General features: G+C 42.0%; 1 protein-coding gene across 3 annotated transcripts in view; it reads left to right on the top strand.

Annotated features, from left to right (window-relative positions):
- skd (mediator complex subunit skuld) overlaps positions 1 to 16,109 on the top strand; it is a 722,241-nt gene that overhangs the window by 527,976 nt on the left and 178,156 nt on the right. For all 3 annotated transcript variants that reach the window (XM_071664981.1, XM_071664980.1, XM_071664979.1), the window contains one exon: positions 5,282 to 5,446. In XM_071664981.1, the coding sequence (XP_071521082.1) occupies positions 5,282 to 5,446 (165 nt within the window). The remainder of the gene's footprint in view (positions 1 to 5,281; positions 5,447 to 16,109) is intronic.

Below are 16,109 nucleotides of genomic sequence, written 5' to 3' on the forward strand. Positions count from 1 at the left end.
TTGTTGGAACCACTATTCCTTCAAACATACCCATTTTTGCTTTCCGAGATATATATATATATATATATATATATATATATATTTTTTTTTTTTTTTTTTTCTTTTGCTTTGTCGCTGTCTCCCGCGTTTGCGAGGTAGCGCAAGGAAACAGACGAAAGAAATGGCCCAACCCACCCCCATACACATGTATATACATACATCCACACACGCAACTATACATACCTACACAGCTTTCCATGGTTTACCCCAGACGCTTCACATGCCCTGATTCAATCCACTGACAGCACGTCAACCCCGATATACCACATCGCTCCAATTCACTCTATTCCTTGCCCTCCTTTCACCCTCCTGCATGTTCAGGCCCCGATCACACAAAATCTTTTTCACTCCATCTTTCCACCTCCAATTTGGTCTCCCTCTTCTCCTCGTTCCCTCCACCTCCGACACATATATCCTCTTGGTCAATCTTTCCTCACTCATTCTCTCCATGTGCCCAAACCATTTCAAAACACCCTCTTCTGCTCTCTCAACCACGCTCTTTTTATTTCCACACATCTCTCTTACCCTTACGTTACTTACTCGATCAAACCACCTCACACCACACATTGTCCTCAAACATCTCATTTCCAGCACATCCATCCTCCTGCGCACAACTCTATCCATAGCCCACGCCTCGCAACCATACAACATTGTTGGAACCACTATTCCTTCAAACATATATATATATATATATATATATATATATATATATATATATATATATATATGTCCACACACGCAAACACACACACCTACACAGCCCTCCATGGTTCACCCCAGACGCCCTACACGCCCCGATTCAATCCACTGACAGCACGTCAACCCTGGCACACCACATCGCTCCAATTCACTCTATTCCCCCCCCCACCCCCCTGCATGCCCAGGCCCCGACCACACAAAATCTCCCTCACTCCACCCCTCCACCCCCAACCCGGTCTCCCCCCTCTCCTCGTTCCCTCCACCCCCGACGCACACATCCTCCTGGTCAACCTCCCCCCACTCACCCTCTCCATGTGCCCAAACCACCTCAAAACACCCTCCTCTGCTCTCTCAACCACGCTCCCCCCATTTCCACACATCTCTCTCACCCCTACGTCACCTACTCGATCAAACCACCCCACACCACACATTGTCCCCAAACATCCCACCTCCAGCACATCCACCCTCCCGCGCACCACCCCATCCACAGCCCACGCCTCGCAACCACACAACATTGTTGGAACCACCATTCCCCCAAACACACCCACCTTCGCTTTCCGAGACAGTGTTCCCGACCTCCACACACCCCCCAAGGCTCCCAGAATTTTCGCCCCCTCCCCCACCCCACGATCCACCCCCGCCTCCATGGTTCCATCCGCCGCCAGATCCACTCCCAGACACCCAAAACACTTCACCCCCTCCAGCCCCTCTCCACTCAAACTCACCTCCCAATTGACCCGACCCCCGACCCCACTGTACCCAACAACCCTGCTCCTATTCACACTCACTCCCAACTTCCTTCCTTCACACACCCCACCAAACCCAGTCACCAGCCCCTGCAGCCCCCCACATGAATCAGCCACCAGCGCTGCACCATCAGCGAACAACAACCGACCCACCCCCCAAGCTCTCCCATCCCCAACAGACCCCACACCCGCCCCCCCCTCCAAAACTCCCGTATTCACCTCCCCAACAACCCCATCCACAAACAAATCAAACAACCATGGAGACATCACACACCCCTGCCGCAAACCCACACCCATCGAGAACCAACCACCCTCCTCCCCTCCCACACGCACACATGCCTCACATCCCCGACAAAAACCTTTCACTGCTTCCAACAACTTGCCTCCCACACCACACATTCCCACATATATATATATAAATATATATACATACATACATATATATCACTAATACCTGTTCTCTTCTCTTTCATCAAAACTGCTAACGCATGCAGGAAACAGCAATCAAGTATGAAATGAAATAGAATATACCTATACATTTGTATACATGTACACGTGTGGGGTAACAATTTTGTGTGTGATCAAGTATATTCCTATGAGTCCATGGGGAAATGAAACACGATAAGTTCCCAAGTGCACTTTCATGTAATAATCACATCATCAGGGGAGAGACAAGAAAGAAATATAAGTCATTTGATATACAACGAAGAGATGTAGCTAGGATGCCATTTGGTAAACAAGTGACTGTCCAAGACAGACAACAAGTGTATCATAAACTTATTATGTGGACAAGAAGGGGAATTGTTTACAAATTTTATCAACAATAAAGCTATCCAATTTTTATAGGCCTTCACTAATATTAAAGTTAAAAGTCTTTGTGTATTTGATAATAAAAGATTCAGTGATATTCTCATGGTACTGGAGTTAGAGTTGTTAACTGAGATGGCATTACTCCGGTCAGTACAGTGATCATAGTTTTTAATGTGATTAAACAAGGCATTTGATTCTTGTCCTGTTCTTATACTATATTTATATTGCTTACATCTAACAGAAAGATCCTTATCATTCTGCCCAACATAAAACTTGTCAATTTCTACATGGCACTTTTGAGATGCATCCAGGAGAATTTTCTGGTGAGTTCCTGATTAAGATATTCTTTATAGCATTATTGTTTGTGAAGGCAACATTTACACTAAAGGATTTAAGCAACATGGGAAGTAAAGTAAAATTATTATTAAAAGGGAGAACTAAAAGATTCTCGGTGTCAATGGAAGATTTGGGTTCAACTCTATAAAATGATTTTTGCTAACTTAAGGGATTTATCAATGAAAGATCTAGGGTACTTTAACTTAGATCCAATAGAATATATCTTCTCAGACTCACCATCAATAAACTGTGGACAATGAATATGTAATGCCCTAAGGAACATAGAATGAAATGATAATTTAACTCTGTATGAGTATATTTATGTAAATATTCATACTTGCTCATCTTCATCCATTCCCAATGCCACCTCGCCCCACAGGAAACAGCACAGATGCATGAAGGACAAAAAGAAGATAACAAATACATACCCCCACCCCGCCCTGACCCACCCCACCCCACCCCACCCCACCCCACATCCAATTGCCACCCCCTGCATCAGCAAGGTAGCACTGGGAAACAGATGAAGAAGAGCCACATCCACTTACACTCATTCTTTATCTATCATGTGTAATGCACCAAAACTGCAGCTCCCTATGGATCCATGCCCCACAGACCTGTCCATGGTTTACCCTCGATGTTTCACACCCGGGTTCAGTTCACTGACATCATGTCGACCCATTCACTCTATTCTGTGTGCACCTATCACACTCCTTCATGTTCAGGCCCTGATCGCTCAAAATCTTCACTTCATCCCCCAACTCCAATTTGGTTTCCTGCTTCTCCTTGTTCCCTCCACCTCTGACACATATATCCTCTTTGTCAACCTTTCTTCATTCATTCCCTCCATATGTCCAGACCATTTCAACACATCCTCTTCTGCTTTCCCAACCACACTCATTTTATTACCTCACATCTCACTCACCCTTTTTCTACTTACTCAAGTCAAACCACCTCACACCTTATGTTGTCCTCAAACATTAAATTTCCAACACATCCACCCTCCTCCTTACAACCCAATATCTAGCCTATTTATAGTCTGTAGATAGACTTCTATTTATCTGTCTGTATCTCTGACATCTGTTCTCAACTGGAACTTCCTCAAGGAGGTAGTTCAGTGGAGTCTCAATGATTAGTGAACTACAGTGCTGCTTCTTAGCCTTTAGTGCCTCACCCTTAACAGGCCACTGGCAGGAGGCAACTCTAGTGCAGTGTTTGCACAGGCTCTACTTAATGTTCTTACTGACTACTTCTGCCTAATGATCCTGCCTAATGTTCCTACCAATTACTTCTACGTAAAGTTTCTGCCTGATGCTCGAGCAAAAATATCCCTACCTACTACTTATATCGCTCCCAACATTTTATCAAAAGGTAGGGCTCGCATATCATGCTCACCGCAGGAAAATCTAGATTTGTAAAGAATGAGCTGTGGGAGTTAAGTGTTGTTTAGTGTTACGTATGACAAGGAGAGATTTTATGCTTGTGGACAGAATGCTGGAAGTCCATGTGTGGGTGAAACAGAAAGAAAAGACAGCTACCTGGGTCAGAGGAGTGCAGCTTGATATGAAGTGCTGGCTGACTGTGCAGGTGTCACTTACCCTCTCAGGCTGGTAGTCCTGTTAATATACCTCCCTGGTTGTTAGCTACCTACCAACTGATACCTACTTGCCCTTACGTAATTTCTACAGAATTTCAAGTTTTGCATAATGGTAAACATAATATGCTTCCTCGTCCAATCACTACGCTGAGTATTATTACGTGGATGTTTGTTGGGTGCCATTGTAGAATGAGTGAGGGCAGAAATTCAGAGTGGGAGAACATAAACAAAACTGTGGCATGTTCAGTAACAGTATAGAAAATAGAATAATGTTCAAAAACCCATATGTCATTTTAGTAGGAATCTTAAATGCAGAGGCATTCAAATTTTGATTGCTTTTAGACAATGGATATTTGGACTGGAGATTCTTCTGACTGTATAAAAAATGCCGAGTTCTTTAAGTTATTGGAAAGTAGATGACAGTGAAATGTATAATTAACTACTACTTTGTGAGCCAAAATGTTAGGTTCAGATTCTCCCCAGTTGAAAAGTGTATCTGCCTCTTATTTAAAATTTGCTTTTCATAAGTTTTATAACATTTTCTTGTGTGTGAATCATTTTTAGAATTTTCCTAGATTCAACAACTTATTTTAGGTATCACACAAAAATAGTATTTGTTTCAACATGAAGAGTCTTCCATGAATTAGCAGACTATATTCATGCTTCATGTTGTGACCAATATTACAGTGTTTTGATAGTCTTATGTAGAACTTAACATGTGAAAACTTGAGGGTGAAAAATATCAAGTTTGAATGTGACAGTCTGATTCTTAGGTAGGCTAATCATATAAGTTTTTATAGCCATATTTGTAAAGAGCTCATATGGTAACATGGTACTATATTACATTGTAGAGTGTAGAACGTTTCTGATTATTTCTTTGAAAAAAAAATTATATAGGTTTCATACTGAGAGATTAATTTCAAGTTGAATAATTACAGAATATTGGGAATATGGAGGAATTCTGATATTACTTGTCATATGTTGACTTTTGTCCCATGTTTGAGAGAGCACATACCCCATTTTTTCATAAAAATGTGACCGCCTTTTCTTTTTTCAGTTATGTAGGTTGGGTCGTCATGCACCCATTCAACGAGTGTTGAGAAATGGTATCATGCGTATAAGTAAAAATGCAGCATCTAAAGTAGCAAATGAGCCTTTAGAGGAATGGTTCTCCCTCTTGGGTGATTCTCACATGTCCACTAAGCTCAAAGTTTATGCTCAGGTAAGATATTTTTCCCATCACATTTCCTCCCTTTTGTATTTTACAAGTATGAATTCATTTTCTTGACATTCCTCTGTGGTAATCTCTGCTCTTCAGATACTTTTTTTCATTTGCTTCAGTTTTTCATTGTTTTGATTTTTAGTTCAACTTTCAGTGTTAGAAATCTTACATGACTTCCTTTTACGTTTTTATTTCCTTATTTTGCAGCAATGCATAATCTTTTATTACTTATTTCCTAACAGCAGGCTTAAAATTCTCTAAATCTTGAGTCATTCCTCATAAATAGTGCATGCTTGTATCCACTTGATCCACCCAGTGTAATTGGAAGCATATTGATGATAACAGATAATTGTACATGACTAAAAGGGAAAATACAGAACTTCACCCATATTTCATGGCAGTAAGATGTAAATAAAAAGATGTTTTGGAAGGAGGTAAATAAAGTGCATAAGACAAGAGAACAAATGGGAACATCGGTGAAGGGGGCTAATGGGGAGATGATAAAAAGAAGTGGTGATGTGAGGAGATGGAGTGAGTATTTTGAAGGTTTGTTTGAATGTGTTAGATGATAGAGGCAGATATAAGATGTTTTGGTCGAGGTGGTGTGTGAAGTGAAAGGGTCTGGGAGAATGATTTGGTAAACAGAAAAGAGGCGGTGAAAGCTTTGTGGAAGATGAAAGTCGGCAATGCGGCGGTTTTGGATGGTATTGCAGTGGAATTTATTGAAAAAGGGGGTGACTGTGTTGTTGACTGGTTGGTGAGGATATTCAGTGTGTGTATGGCTCATGTTGAAGTGTCTGAGGATTGGCAGAATGCATGCTTAGTGCCATTGTACAAAGGAAAAGGGGATAAAGGTGAGTGTTCAAATGACAGAGGTGTAAGTTTGTAGAGTATTCCTGGGTAATTATATGGGAGGGCATTGATTGAGAGGGTGAAGGCATGTACAGAGCATCAGGTTAGGGAAGAGCAGTGTGGTTTCAGAAGTGGTAGAGGATGTGTGGATCAGGTGTTTGCTTTTAAGAATGTATGTGAGAAATACTTAGAAAAACAAATGGATTTGTATGTAGCATTTATAGATCTGGAGAAGGCATATGATAGAGTTGATAGAGATGCTCTGTGGAAGGTGTTAAGAGTATATGGTTTGAGAGGCAAGTTGCTAGAAGCAGGGAAAAGTTTTTATCAATGATGTAAGGCATGTGTACGAGTAGGAAGAGAGGAAAGTGATTGGTTCTCTGTGAGTGTTGGTTTGCGGCAGGGGTGTGTGATGTCTCCATGGTTGTTTAATTTGTTTATGGTTGGGGTTGTTAGGGAGGTGAATGGAAGAGTTTTGGAGAGAAGGGCAAGTATGCAGTCTGTTGGGGATGAGAGGGTTTGGGAAGTGAGTCAGTTGTTGTTTTCTGATGATACAGCACTGGTGGCTGATTCATGTGAGAAACTGCAGAAACTGGTGACTGAGTTTGGTAAAGTGTTTGAAAGAAGAAAGTTGAGAGTAGATGTGAATAAGAGCAAGGTTATTAGGTACAGTAGGGTTGAGGGACAAGTCATTTGGGAGGTGAGTTTGAATGGAGAAAAACTGGAGGAAGTGAAGTGTTTTAGATATCTGGGAATGGATTTAGCAGCAGATGGAACCATGGAGGCAGAAGTTAGTCACAGAGTGGGGGAGGGGGTGAAAGTTCTGGGAGCGTTGGAAAATGTGTGTAAGGCGAGAACATTATCTCGGAAAGCAAAAATGGGTATGTTTGAAGGAATAGTGGTTCCAACAATGTTTTATAGTTGCGAGGTGTGGGCTATAGATAGGGTTGTGTGGAGGAGGGTGGATGTCTTGGAAATGAGATGTTTGAGGACAATATGTGGTGTGAGGTGGTTTGATCGAGTAAATAATGAAAGGGTGATAGAGATGTGTGGTAATAAAAAAGAGTGTGGTTGAGAGAGCATAAGAGGGTGTATTGAAATGGTTTGGTCACATGGAGAGAATGAGTGAGGAAAGATTGTCAAAGAGGATATGTGTGTCAGAGGTGAAGGGAATGAGATGTGGGAGACCAAATTGGAGGTGAAAGGATGGAGTGAAAAAGATTTTGATCAATCGGGGCCTGAATATGCAGGAGGGTGAAAGGCGTGCAAGGAATAGAGTGACTTGGAATGATGTGGTATACCGGGGTCGACATGCCATCAATGGATTGAACCAAGGCATGTGAAGCGTCTGGGTTAAACCATGGAAAGTTTTGTGGGGCCTGGATGTGGAAAGGGAACTGCAGTTTCGGTGCATTATACATGACAGCTAGAGACTGAGTGTGAACGAATGTGGCCTTTGTTGTCTTTTCCTAGCGCTACCTGGCGTGTGTGTGGGGGGAGGGAATTGTCATTTCATGTGTGGCGGGGTGGCAACAGGAATGAATAAAGGCAGCAAGTATGAATTATGTACATGTGTATATATGTATATGTTGAAATGTATAGGTATGTATATGTGCGTGTGGACATGTATGTATATTCATGTGTATGTGGGTGGGTTAGGACATTCCTTCGTTTGTTTTCTTGTGCTACCTCGTTAACGCCGGAGACTGTGACAAAGTATAATAAAAAAAATGAAAAAACTAAATATGTAAATTAACGTGTACAATTCAGTATAAGGAAGAGAGTGGTCTTTAGATTTGAAGATAAGTGTTTCTCTCAAGGTATGTTATCTCACAAGCTTTGATAGAATATGCAGGATCCTCTTAATTCCCTAACTTTCCTGAAAATTCCTGTTACCTCACATCAAGCAGCTGTTTTAAGCTAGCAGCTTCTTGCCTCATCTTGGGTCCTTCCCCTGATCAAGCAGCAACTTCCTTATGTAAGTTACGATTGTCCCCTACCTGTTGGAAATAATCTACTACTTGGTACTCTAGGTCACAGATGTTAGTGGAAATGCTATTCCAGCCTTCTTTTATATTTTTTCTTCTTCCTTACCATGTATAAGTATCCTTTTCTGATTTGGTTAGGATGTGGTGTATATTGAAGTTGGATTAACAAGGGGGCCCCACTTACTGATGGTTCCTTCAGCAACCTTTCACAGTTGTGACATTTGAGAAATATGGTACATACAATTAGAACATTACTAATGCCTCAGAATAGTGACAGATTTGATAAAACAAACTCATTTCAATTTCCCACATTAAATGTATATGTATATTTATTTTATGTATATATGTATTATACTTTGTCGCTGTCTCCTGCATTAGCAAGGTAGCGCAAGGAAACAGACGAAAGAATGGCACAACCCACCCACATAACTCATGCATATACATAAATGCCCTCACACGCACATATACATGCCTATACTTTTCAACGTATACATACATATACATACACAGACATATACACATGTACATATTCATACATGCTGCCTTCATCCATTCCCACCGCCACCCTGCCACCACATGAAATGGCACCCCCTCCCCCTGCGTGTGCGCGATGTAGCGCTAGGAAAAGACAACAAAGGCCACATTCGTTCACACTCAGTCTCTAGCTGTCATGTGTAATGCACCGAACTACAGCTCCCTTTCCACATCCAGACCCCACAAAACTTTCCATGGTTTACCCCAGACGCTTCACATGCCCTGGTTCAATCCATTGACAGCATGCTGACCCCAGTATACCACATCATTTTGATTCACTCTATTCCTTGCACGCCTTTCACCCTCCTGTATGTTCAGGCCCCAATCGCTCAAAATCTTTTTCATTCCATCCTCTCACCTCCAATTTGGTCTCCCACTTCTGCTCATTCCCTCCACCTCTGACACATATATCCTCTTTGTCAATCTTTCCTCACCCATTCTCTCCATGTGACCAAACCATTTCAATACACCCTCTTCTGCTCTCACAACCACGCTCTTTTTATTACCACATCTCTCATACCCTTTCATTACTTACTCAATCAAACCGCCTCGCACCACATATTGTCCTCAAACATCTCATTTCCAGCACATCCACCCTCCGCACAACCCTTATTCATAGCCCATACCTCACAACCTTATAACATTGTTGGAACCACTATTCCTTCACACATACCCATATTTGCTCTCTCAGATAACGTTCTCAACTTCCCCATATTCTTCACTGCTTCCAGAATCTTTGCCAACTCCCCCACCCTGTGACTCACTTCCGCTTCCTTGGTTCCATCTGCTGCCAAATCTACTCCCAGATAGCTAAAACAGATCAGTTCCTCCAATTTTTCTCCATTCAAACATACCTCCCAATTTACTTGACCCTCAACCCTACTGAACCTAATAACCTTGATCTTTTTCACCCGAATCAGCCACCAGCACTGTATCATCAGTGAACAACAACTGACTCACTTCCCAAGCACTTTCATCCACAACAGACTGCATACTTGCCCCTCACTCCAAAACTCTTGCATTCACCTCCCTAACAACCCCATCCATAAACAAATTAAACAACCATGGAGATATCACACACCCCCACCCCTACCACAATCTGACACTCACTGGGAACCAATCACTTTCCTCTCTTCACACTCGTACACATGCCTTACATCCTCGATAAAAACTTTTCACTGCTTCTAGCAACTTGCTTCCCACACCATATACTCTTACTACCTTCCACAAAGCATCTCTATCAACTCTCTCATATGCCTTCTCCAGATCCATAAATGCTACATACAGATCTATCTGTTCTTCTAAGTATTTCTTACATACATTCTTCAAAGCAAATACCTGATCCACACATCCTCTATCACTTCTGAAACCACACTGCTCTTCCCCAATCTGATACTCTATACATGCCTTGACCCTCTCAATCAATACCCTCCCATATAATTTCTCAGGAATACTCAACTAACTTATACCTCTGTAATTTGAACACTCACCTTTATCCCCTTTGCCTTTGTACAGAGGCACTATGCATGCATTGAATATCTTCACCAACCAGTCAACAACACAGTCACCCCCTTTTTTTAATAAATTTCACAGCAATACCATCCAAACCTGTCACCTTGCCAGCTTTCATCTTCCGCAAAGCTTTCTCTACCTCTTCCCTGTTTACCAAATCACTCTCCCTGACCCTCTCACTTCGCACCTCACTTCAACCAAAACACTCTATATCTGACATTCTATCATCAAACACATTCAACAAACCTTCAAAACACTTGCTTCGTCTCCCTCTCACTTCACCATTACTTGTTATTACCTCCCAATTTTCCCCCTTCACTGATGTTCCCATTTGTTCTCTTGTCTTACACACCTTGTTTGCCTCCTTCCAATACATCTTTTTATTCTCCCTTTAAGTTAATGATACTATCTTGCCCCAACTCTCACTTCCCCTCCTTTTCACCTGTTTACCTCTTGCCTCTTCCTTTTATACATCTTCCAGTCATTTGCACTATTTCCCTGCAAAAATTGTCCGATGCCTTTCTCATCTCGTTCACTAACAATCTTACTTCTTCATCCCACCACTCACTTCCCTTTCTAATCTGCCCACCTCCCACCTTTCTCATGCCATAGACATCTTTTGTGCAAGCCATCACTGCTTCCCTAAATACATCCCATTCCTCCCCAAGTACCCTTTTGTCATTTCCTCTCACCTTTTTCTGTTCTGCACTCAATCTCTCCTGTACTTCCTCACACAAGTCTTCTTTCCAAGCTCACTTACTGTCACCACTCTCTTCACCCCTACATTCTCTCTTCTTTTCTGACAACCTCTACATATCTTCACCTTCGCCTCCACAGAATAATGATCAGAAATCCCTCCAGTTGCCCCTCTGAGCATATTAACATCCAAATGTCTCTCTTTCACGCACCTATCAATTAACAGGAGTGATGGGAGTATGTGATAGAGTGTAAGAAAGTAAACTTAAGATTGATATAGGTAAAACTGAAACTGGATGGAGAGAGATGGTTATTATTGGTGCATATGCACTTCGGCATGAGAAGAAAGATCATGAGAGGCAAGTGTTTTGGGATCAGCTGAGTGAGTTTGTTAGTAGTTTTGATGCATGTGACTGGGTTGTAGTGATGGATGATTTGAATACAAAGGTGAGTAATGTGGCAGTTGAGGGAATAATTGGTGTACATGGGGTGTTTAGTGTTGTAAATGGAAATGGTGAAGAGCTTGTGGATTTTGTCCTGAAAAAGGACTGGTGATGAGGAATACCTGGTTTAAAAAGAGAGAGATACATAAGTATACATATGTAAGTAGGAGAGATGGCCAGAGAGCATTATTGGATTACGAGTTAATTGATAGGCGTGGGAAAGAGAGACTTTTGGATGTTAATATGCTGAGAAGTGCAACTAGAGGGATGTCTGATCATCATCTTGTGGAGGCAAAGGTGGAGATTTGTAGAGGTTTTCAGAAAAGATGAGAGAATGTTGGGGTGAAGAGAGTAAGTGAACTTGGGAAGGAGATTGTGTGAGGAAGTACCAGGAGAGACTGATTACAGAATGGAAAAAGGTGAGAACAAAGGAGGTAAGGGGAGTGGGGGAGGAATGGGATGTATTTAGGGAAGCAGTGATGGCTTGTGCAAAAGATGCTTGTGGCATGAGAAGCGTGGGAGGTGGGCAGATTAGAAAGGGTAGTGAGTGGTGGGATGAAGAAGTAAGATTATTAGTGAAAGAGAAGAGAGAGGCATTTGGACAATTTTTGCAGGGAAATAATGCAAATGACTGGGAGATGTATAAAAGAAAGAGGCAGGAGGTCAAGAGAAAGGTGCAAGAGGTGAAAAAGAGGGCAAATGAGAGTTGGGGTGAGAGAGTATCATTAAATTTTTGGGAGAATAAAAAAAAAGATGTTTTGGAAGTAGGTAAATAAAGTGCGTAAGACAAGAGAACAAATGGGAACATCAGTGAAGGGCATTAATGGGGAGATGATAACAAGTAGTGGTAATGTAAGAAGGAGATGGAGTGAGTATTTTGAAGGTTTGTTAAATGTGTTGGATGATAGAGTGGCAGATATAGGGCATTTTGGTTGAGGTGGTGTGCAAAATGAGAGGGTTAGGGAGAATGATTTGGTAAACAGAGAAGAGGTAGTAAAAGCTTTGCGGAAGATGAAAGCTGGCAAGGCAGCTGGTTTGGATGGTATTGCAGTGGAATTTATTAAAAAAGGGGGTAACTGTATTGTTGATTGGTTGGTAAGGTTAGTTGATGTATGTATGACTCATGGTGAGGTGCCTGAGGATTGGCGGAATGCTTGCATAGTGCCATTGTACAAAGGCAAAGGGGATAAACGTGAGTGCTCATATTACAGAGGTATAAGTTTGTTGAGTATTCCTGGGAAATTATATGGGAGGGTATTGATTGAGAGGGTCAAAGCATGTATAGAGCATCAGATTGGGGAAGAGGAGTGTGGTTTCAGAAGTGGTAGAGGATATGTGGATCAGGTGTTTGCTTTGAAGAATGTATGTGAGAAATACTTAGAAAAGCAAATGGATTTGTATGTAGCATTTATGGATCTGGAGAAGGCATATGATAGAGTTGATAAAGATGCTCTGTGGAAGGTATTAAGAATATATGTTGTGGGAGGCAAGTTTTTATCAAGGACATAAGGCATGTGTACGTGTAGGAAGAGAGGAAAGTGATTGGTTCTCAGTGAATGTAGGTTTGCGGCAGGGATGCGTGATGTCTCCATGGTTGTTTAATTTGTTTATGGATGGGGTAGTTAGGGAGGTAAATGCAAGAGTTTTGGAAAGAGGGGCAAGTATGCAGTCTGTTGTGGATGAGAGTGCTTGGGAAGTGAGTCGGTTGTTGTTCGCTGATGATACAGCGCTGGTGACTGAGTTTGGTATAGTGTGTGAAAGAAGAAAGCTGAGAGTAAATGTGAATAAGAGCAAGGTTATTAGGTACAGTTGTGTTGAGGGACAAATCAATTGGGAAGTAAGTTTGAATGGAGAAGAAGTGGAGCAAGTGAAGTGTTTTAGATATCTGGGAGTGGATTTGGCAGCGGATGGAACCATGGAAGCAGAAGTGAATCATAGGGTGGGGGAGGGGGCAAAAGTTCTGTGAACGTTGAAGAATGTGTGGAAGTTGAGAACGTTATCTTGGAATGCAAAAATGGGTATGTTTGAAGGAATAGTGGTTCCAACAATGATATATGGTTGCGAGGTGTGGGCTATGGATAGAGTTGTGCGCAGGAGGGTGGATGTGCTGGAAATGAGATGTTTGAGGACAATATGTGATGTGAGGTGGTTTGATCGAGTAAGTAATGAAAGGGTAAGAGAGATGTGTGGTAATAAAAAGAGTGTGGTTGAGAGGGCAGAAGAGGGTGTTTTGAAATGGTTTGGTCACGTGGAGATAATGAGTGAGGAAAGATTGACCAAGAGGATATGTGTGTCAGAGGTGGAGGGAACGAGGAGAAGTGGGAGACCAAATTGGAGATGAAAAGATGAAGTGAAAAAGATTTTGAGTGATCCGGGCCTGAACATGCAGGAGGGTGAAAGGAGTGAAAGGAATAGAGTGAATTAGAACGATGTGTTATTCAGGGGTCAACGTGCTGTCAATGGATTGAACCAGGGCTTTTGAAGCGTCTGGGATAAACCATGGAAAGTTTTGTGGGGCCTGGATGTGGAAAGGGAGCTGTGGTTTCAGTGCATTATACCTGACAGCTAGAGAGTGAGTGTGAACGAATGTGGCCTTTGTTGTCTTTTCTTGGATCTACCTCGCGCAAATGTGGAGGTAAGGGGTTGTTATTTCATATGTGGTGGTGGCGACGGGAATGAATAAGGGCAGACAGTATGAATTATGTATATGTGTATATATGTATATCTCTATGTGTGTATATATATGTATACGTTGAGATGTATAGGTATGTATATGTGTGTGTGTGTGTGTGGACGTGTATGTTTATACATGTGTATGTGGGTGGGTTGGGACATTCTTTCGTCTGTTTCCTTGTGCTACCTTGCTAACGCTGGAGACAGCGACAAAGTATAATAATAATTTATTATTTTTTTTTTTTGTCGCTGTCTCCCGCGTTTGCGAGGTAGCGCAAGGAAACAGACGAAAGAAATGGCCCAACCCACCCCCATACACATGTATATACATACGTCCACACACGCAAATATACATACCTACACAGCTTTCCATGGTTTAACCCAGACGCTTCACATGCCTTGATTCAATCCACTGACAGCACGTCAACCCCGGTATACCACATCGCTCCAATTCACTCTATTCCTTGCCCTCCTTTCACCCTCCTGCATGATCAGGCCCCGATCACACAAAATCTTTTTCACTCCATCTTTCCACCTCCAATTTGGTCTCCCTCTTCTCCTCGTTCCCTCCACCTCCGACACATATATCCTCTTGGTCAATCTTTCCTCACTCATTCTCTCCATGTGCCCAAACCATTTCAAAATACCCTCTTCTGCTCTCTCAACCACGCTCTTTTTATTTCCACACATCTCTCTTACCCTTACGTTACTTACTCGATCAAACCACCTCACACCACACATTGTCCTCAAACATCTCATTTCCAGCACATCCATCCTCCTGCGCACAACTCTATCCATAGCCCACACCTCGCAACCATACAACATTGTTGGAACCACTATTCCTTCAAACATACCCATTTTTGCTTTCCGAGATAATGTTCTCGACTTCCACACATTCTTCAAGGCTCCCAGAATTTTCGCCCCCTCCCCCACCCTATGATCCACTTCCGCTTCCATGGTTCCATCCGCTGCCAGATCCACTCCCAGATATCTAAAACACTTCACTTCCTCCAGTTTTTCTCCATTCAAACTCACCTCCCAATTGACTTGACCCTCAACCCTACTGTACCTAATAACCTTGCTCTTATTCACATTTACTCTTAACTTTCTTCTTTCAAACACTTTACCAAACTCAGTCACCAGCTTCTGCAGTTTCTCACATGAATCAGCCACCAGCGCTATATCATCAGCGAACAACAACTGACTCACTTCCCAAGCTCTCTCATCCACAACAGACTTCATACTTGCCCCTCTTTCCAAAACTCTTGCATTCACCTCCCTAACAACCCCATCCATAAACAAATTAAACAACCATGGAGACATCACACACCCCTGCCGCAAACCTACATTCACTGAGAACCAATCACTTTCCTCTCTTCCTACACGTACACATGCCTTACATCCTCGATAAAAACTTTTCACTGCTTCTAACAACTTGCCTCCCACACCATATATTCTTAATACCTTCCACAGAGCATCTCTATCAACTCTATCATATGCCTTCTCCAGATCCATAAATGCTACATACAAATCCATTTGCTTTTCTAAGTATTTCTCACATACATTCTTCAAAGCAAACACCTGATCCACACATCCTCTACCACTTCTGAAACCACACTGCTCTTCCCCAATCTGATGCTCTGTACATGCCTTCACCCTCTCAATCAATACCCTCCCATATAATTTACCAGGAATACTCAACAAAATTATACCTCTGTAATTTGAGCACTCACTCTTATCCCCTTTGCCTTTGTACAATGGCACTATGCACGCATTATTATTATTATTATTATTATTATTATTATTATTATACTTTGTACCAGTATTTTGTATTATATATGATATATTTATTTATTTTATTTTTTATTATAGTTCGTCGCTGTCTCCTGCATTAGCAAGGTAGCGCAAGGAAACAGACGAAAGAATGGTCCAACCCACCCCACATACACTTGTATATACATACAC

Source organism: Panulirus ornatus, chromosome 9 (genome assembly GCF_036320965.1).
Source record: "Panulirus ornatus isolate Po-2019 chromosome 9, ASM3632096v1, whole genome shotgun sequence".
In the NCBI taxonomy this organism is placed as follows: domain Eukaryota; kingdom Metazoa; phylum Arthropoda; class Malacostraca; order Decapoda; family Palinuridae; genus Panulirus; species Panulirus ornatus.